General features: G+C 50.1%; 1 protein-coding gene across 1 annotated transcript; it reads right to left on the minus strand.

Annotated features, from left to right (window-relative positions):
- Positions 1-367: 367 nt before the first annotated feature.
- On the minus strand, positions 368-3,285 carry tomm6 (translocase of outer mitochondrial membrane 6 homolog (yeast)). The gene is made up of 3 exons (XM_007899511.2): positions 3,145-3,285; positions 1,230-1,337; positions 368-577 (listed from the first exon to the last, which is right to left on the minus strand). Exons 1-2 carry the CDS (start codon positions 3,261-3,263, stop codon positions 1,241-1,243), a joined length of 216 nt encoding a protein of 71 aa, XP_007897702.1. The 5' UTR covers positions 3,264-3,285; the 3' UTR covers positions 368-577; positions 1,230-1,240.
- Between the last annotated feature and the right edge of the window lie 2,906 nt (positions 3,286-6,191).

Here is a 6,191-nt window from a genome sequence, read left to right on the forward strand (position 1 = left end):
TTAGTTCCTAATAAAGAAAAAAAAACAAAATAAAAAGAGTACAACTTTAGAATTTAACAGGCATGTGATGATCATCTTATTTTTAAACCCCTTCAATTTCCGCCTTGGGTTTCTGAAGCAGGTTTCCGTGGAGGGGATATTGTTCCCCAAGTATTATTGGGGGCTTTTGTAGATTGTTATAATAATGATGATAAGCCTTGTGTTTGACATAGCGCCTTATCACATCGTTGAGACGTCTCAATGCCCTTCACAGGATACACTGTAAAGAGGATTGACCTTAGGGTATTTTGTGGCCAACGCAATTGCGCACAGCCTGTTAGCTGATCTCTGTCTGCCCAGGGAATAAAGCAGCAAGCAAAGTCAACTGTTGGCAGTCATTCCAGGTTTTATTTATAATCTGCTCCTTGTCATACGTAACAAAATCGAATACATAATAATAATAGTTTAATTCTGTACACCGGCAGTCTGCTTCACTCCTTTCCGCCCAAGACGAATGTTCACACCCCCCTGGGTCAGCAGTGAGGCACTGTAGTTGAGTCCAGCTATTGCTAGCTACGATGTGAGGTTCTGCGTCAATCTGTAAGTGCAGAAGACAGAATCATCGGCGTGAACTAAACATACGACCTTCTGGGCTGTGCGTGTTTGTCAGGAGCACAAATAGCGCTTTGGCCACAGACAAAACAGATGCTTAATTTTCAGAGAAATATTTGCGTCAAAATAGTTGTGTCTGCAATCAGATAAGGCAACCGAGAGGAACGAAGCTCTGAAATCCAGACTTTGTGCAGACTATCAACTGTTTCAAAGTAAAAGTGGTCTGATGACAATGTTACTGTTAAATACTAGTCCGAGAAGATTTCTCCGACGCCTCTCAGCTGGTTTATCCAGCGAGAAGCTGAGCCATTCAGACCAGCAAGATGGTTTGTCAGCTGTTAGCTGGTCTCTCAGCCTCAACAAAACGCCAACAATTTGTTTCAGTGCTCCTGATTAGATTGGGAATTGAGATGGGAGAATATCAAGTCGGGCTTCCCATTGTAACTCCTGCAATAATGCATCTGTGGTCGTGTAATTTGTTAACTTACACACTAACAATCACCACTTGGGGGTGAGGGAGAGAGGTACCGGAAGCTGACAGGCACAAGCAGAGCCTAGGAGAAAAGTAATCAAAAGTGCTTTCACGGGGGAGAAAAATGTCCAGCTCTGCAGTTTCTCCAACAGCCGCAAGAACTCACCCGAGTCACAGCTACTGAAGAGGTTGAGGTGCCATCAAATCGATATCCGAGAGGTTACGGGCAATCCAAATTCCTACAGCAAACAGCCCGAGGTTGACAACTAGGTTCCTATTTAAAACAGAGGGATAGGAAAAGGATGAGTTGCAATCTATCTGCTGAAAGTATCTTTATATATATATATATAAAATCAGTTTGAAATTGTAACCCTACAAAGTACTGAAGTAAAAATAATTGAGCGAGTGTTGATTCGGGTAATTGTTACAGAAAGCCCCGAGTAGGAATGCCAAAAGATTACAACGTACCGAGCAACATTTATTTATTTTACCATTTGTCTGCCCTCCTCTCCCAAAGACCTTTCGATTTTCTACCAAAGTGCCATCACTGGGCTCCACCGGTACTTGTCACCTGCCCATTATTCAGGTGTGAGCCTTGAGCGTGTAGCGCTTTTGGACGCTACCCTGCTATATACAAGCGCTATATATAAACGCAAGTTGTTATTGTAAATGAAAATGCACGTCGTTGAGTTATTCGGCAAGCTATTTGGAGAATCTTTGGAGAATCCAATCCTGTCCTCGTCAGCTATCCACACGCAATTTGATGTGTTGTTCTCACGTGTAATATTGTCTGTATTGTACTTCCAAGTGAGCAGGAGATTCAGTCTGACGTCTGCAAACCTGACATGAGGTTCATTCTCATAGACAGTTGTATCAAATAACAGTCTACATTTTACAGGCAGTGTCAGTCAGGAACAGAGCGCGGGAGGATTATTATTTTTCTGTTCATGGTCAAATATACGTGAGCTTTCTCATAAAACCGGTGCCGTTAGATAAGTGTGTCGTACTCCCTAAAAATTCTCAAGCGTCAATTGAGTTCCTATCGAGGACACTATTTCATGGTTCTATTGCACTGTGAAAGGATAGGAGGAAATGTCGTTTAATTTGGTATTTAATTGCTCAACAAGCCTTGAGGCTGCATCTGAACGCAGTAGCTATCTTAAAAGTAATTAAATTGCAGTGTTTTTCTAAACCCAAGGTCAAAAGCAGCGACAGCAGATAAGCTCTGTACGATAAGCTAAAGATTAGGTTTCAGGTCAGTCGCTGTTGTGAGTGCAAGTGTTGGCCAGAAATCGGTGAAAGACGAAACCGCCACGAACAAAACAAACTGACCGCAGTCAGCGTGAGCTCCCCACCCTGAGGGAAGAGGTGGCAGTAAGCTTCCAAAACACCGCTCGACTACAACAACTTGCATTTACATCGCGCCGGACGGGACGGCGTCTCGGAGCGCTTAAAGCCAGTTACCCGGATCACATCAAACGGTAGGCTGAGTCCTGAAAGTATATCATTGTCTTCTCTCGTGGCCGATCCCGACAGCACTCGCGTCTCAACGCTGATTCCCACCGTTCCAATTAATCCACATATCCAGTCAACTCACGCGAGGCCGAGGCCGCTCCACCACCATCACCCCCCACCCACCCACCATCACCCCCCCATCCACCCACCATCACCCCCCCACCCACCCACCATCACGCCCCCACCCACCCACCCTCACCCCCCCACCCACCCACCATCACCCCCCACCATCACCCCCCACCCCCCACCATCACCCCCCCACCCACCCACCATCAACCCCCACCCACCCACCATCACCCCCCACCCACCCACCATCAACCCCCCACCCACCCACCATCACCCCCCCACCCACCCACCATCACCCCCCCACCCACCCACCATCACCCCCCCACCCACCCACCATCAACCCCCCACCCACCCACCCACCCACCCTCACCCACCATCACCCCCCCACCCACCCACCATCACCCCCCCACCCACCCACCATCAACCCCCCACCCACCATCACGACCCCCTCACCCTTACCCGCCCCCCATCCCCCCCCACAAAATCCCTCCCTCCTTCACCTCCGAAAGTCGTTCTTATCCGTCGCGAAGTTGTAACCGGTTTTAAACAGCTCCAGGAACCGTCTCCTCCTCCCGCCGCCGCCGCCGCCGCCACACACCTCCTTCTTAGGAGCCGCCATTGCTGTCCCTGCAGGCGAACCGGAAACGGAAGTGATGGAGGGAGGGAGAGCAAAAGGGGGTGGAGTCTGAGTGTGACGCAAACCGCACGGTGACTGTGCAGCGCTCGCAAGCGTCCGGCTGAGGAGCAAGAGGGCGGGAACTTTGTGCCCGCGGGACTTTAGTTCCGGCCCTGTACTGTACCTGGAGGATGTGAGTCTCTCCTTTGTTTTGTTTTGTTTCTTCTCTTTCTTTTTGGTGGGTGAGGTGATGTGGGGGGTGGGTGTGATGTGGGGGGGTGATATGGGGGTGGGTGGTGGGTGTGATGGGGGGTGGGTGATGGGGGGGTGGGTGATGGGGGTGATGGGGGGTGGGTGTGATGGGAAGGGGGGTGATGGGAGGGGGGTGGGGGTGCTGTGGGAGGTGATGTGGGTGGTGGGTGTGATGTGGGGGTGATGGGGGTGGTGGGTGTGATGGGGGGGTGATGTGGGGGTGATGTGGGTGGTGGGTGTGATGTGGGGGTGATGGGGGTGGTGGGTGTGATGGGGGGGTGATGTGGGGGTGATGGGGGTGGTGGGTGTGATGTGGGGGTGATGGGGGTGGTGGGTGTGATGGGGGGGTGATGTGGGGGTGATGTGGGTGGTGGGTGTGATGTGGGGGTGATGGGGGTGGTGGGTGTGATGGGGGGGTGATGTGGGGGTGATGGGGGTGGTGGGTGTGATGAGGTGATACCAGACGCCCAGAGAAGTGTTAGTGTTGGGGTTAACCACAAGACACAACAAACAAGGACCAGAGGCAACTTCAGGGAGAGATGCTTCAGGGGGTTGGTGATTTGGGGGGGGAGGGGGTGGGGGGTACTCACTCTGCCCCCAGCCCAGCCCAGCCCAGGCCAGACACCCACAGGTGAGACACCAAACAGAAGGCAAGTTGTTGTTGTTGTTGTTTAAAAGTCCAAAGGTTTTTAAAAGACTGGGTTCTCTCTCACTCTTTTTTCTTTCTCACTCACTCACTCACTCACTCACTCACTCACTCACTCACACTCACACACATTCCCTATTCGATGTCCCTCTCGCCTTTTTTTTAAAATCTATTTAGTTTAGTTCGCTGGTTTAGAAATATGTTTTGGTCAACCGGATGACTTGACGCAAGCGATTTGATTTGAAAACCCCATCACCGCGCTTGAAAGAGCATCCAAACCAGACCGGGAGTGAATGGCCGGGGAAGGGGTGAGGTGGGGGGGGCGGGGGGGGTGTGCGATTGCTGTTGATGACCTGAAGCTCAACACGGAGTCAGCGCGGCGTTCACTTAACACACTTTAATTTCATATATATATATATGAGGTCCAGTAACGTAGCAACAACTAGTGCTGCTCCCAACACTGCACACCAAATGGGAGCACCTTTATACAAAATCGTATCGAGCTATGCGTCAATCAGTAATCACGAGGGGACCCTCTAAACTGGTTGCATTTCGACATAGTCTGCCTCGTGACAGGGTGTCTGTTTTTAGGAGACGATCACTCTGTCTTTCACAATTAGATACAGGTAGAGAAAGGCGACATTTAGAGAATGAGAAAAATGCCGGTGCTGCTAAACGTTATCTGAACCCAGAACCGATTCCAGACACGACTCCAGGATGCGGTCCTGATACCAGACATCTGCTTATCTATCTTAAACAATGCCAATCACGAGCATTCGTGACTAACTTCACGACATCATATTTTTTCACTTAAGGCCAGAGCCCCCTTGGCCTCTTGCCCTTTCGTCTTTAATCCTCATGACTTGCTTAATTTGCCAACTTTGCAGAATGTGCTGAATTCACCTTCCACACCTCCAGCAATTCAGCATCTTTTGGTGGGGTGGGGTGGGGGGCGAGGAAAAGTGGTGACGGAGTTGGCAGAATTCGAGGTTAGAACTAAAAAGGGAGACGGCGGCGCTTGGGTTTGCGAATGTGACGGCGAATTTAACTTGTGTTGACTTGTAGCGACTCGTTGTGCGTGGGACGGGGGGGGGGGGGGTTCAAGATTCGGATAGAGTTGTCGTCTGGATGCTTGAGCTCGGTTTAGTTATCACAACCGCCCGCCCGCCCGCCCGCCCCCACTCACGTTCCCAGACGTCAGACCGAAAATGTACAGAGATTAAATTCGCTTCATGAGCAAGGAAAGCTTAAAAGCCGCACATTTATTCCGTTGGGATACTTTTAAGCACGTGGAGAAGCATGGTTGGTTATTGATTGAATCGACCCTCCTCAGCTCACGTCACTGATTTTTACCAGTGCAAAACTGCTTCTATTCCAAGTCTACATTTGTACACTTCTGGAGACGAGAGCCACACCGCCATCATGACAGTCGGGTTGGTGGGTTGTGATGGAAGGTGTAACCGGATGAGGTGGCTTTAATGAGGGAGAAGGTGCTACCTGGGATGATCCAGGTTTCGATGAAGGAGCGAGGAGATCAATGTTTTTTTCGTTGATAATGAGGTGGACGGCGAGGGCTTTGTTGGAGAGCGAGGACATTTTTTGGGGTGACAGGCGGGGGGAGAGGCGGTGTGGGGCTGGGTTGGGGGCTGGGGAGCGAGGAGGATTGATAGGAAGGTTATCTCTCATCCCACAAAAACGACCTCATTAAAAAAAATGCCTTCTACCCCTGACCGCATCTTGACCACATCTGTAAAAATACACATGAAGATAATAAAAGGAGCTTTGCACCAATAAAAACACTGACATGCGGATAAGGAGGCTCTGACGGTCTCCAATTTCTGACCCAATGCATTGTCACACACCAACACGGATTCTTTGTTCTTCCTCTCACCCCAAGACACAGACCCACCCCCTCCCCCCTTCTCCTCATTAATGTGTTCAACCAAGGAAGGAAAGGATAACAAGCATCCATCAGATTCATCGCCGTGAAGTGTCACACCATTACTAATACAACCTCAACGTGAAAGCATTGA

The sequence above is a fragment of the Callorhinchus milii genome, unplaced genomic scaffold (assembly GCF_018977255.1).
Source record: "Callorhinchus milii isolate IMCB2004 unplaced genomic scaffold, IMCB_Cmil_1.0 Scaffold19, whole genome shotgun sequence".
NCBI lineage: Eukaryota > Metazoa > Chordata > Chondrichthyes > Chimaeriformes > Callorhinchidae > Callorhinchus > Callorhinchus milii.

What these genes read in the sequence shown, in the direction of transcription:
- tomm6 (XM_007899511.2), bottom strand. Translation starts at nt 3,263, where the DNA reads ATGGCGGCTCCTAAGAAGGAGGTGTGTGGCGGCGGCGGCGGCGGCGGG. An exon ending in GATAAGAACGACTTTCGGAG is followed by an intron (nt 1,338 to 3,144) that starts GTGAAGGAGGGA and finishes TGTTTTAAATAG; the next exon opens with GAACCTAGTTGTCAACCTCG.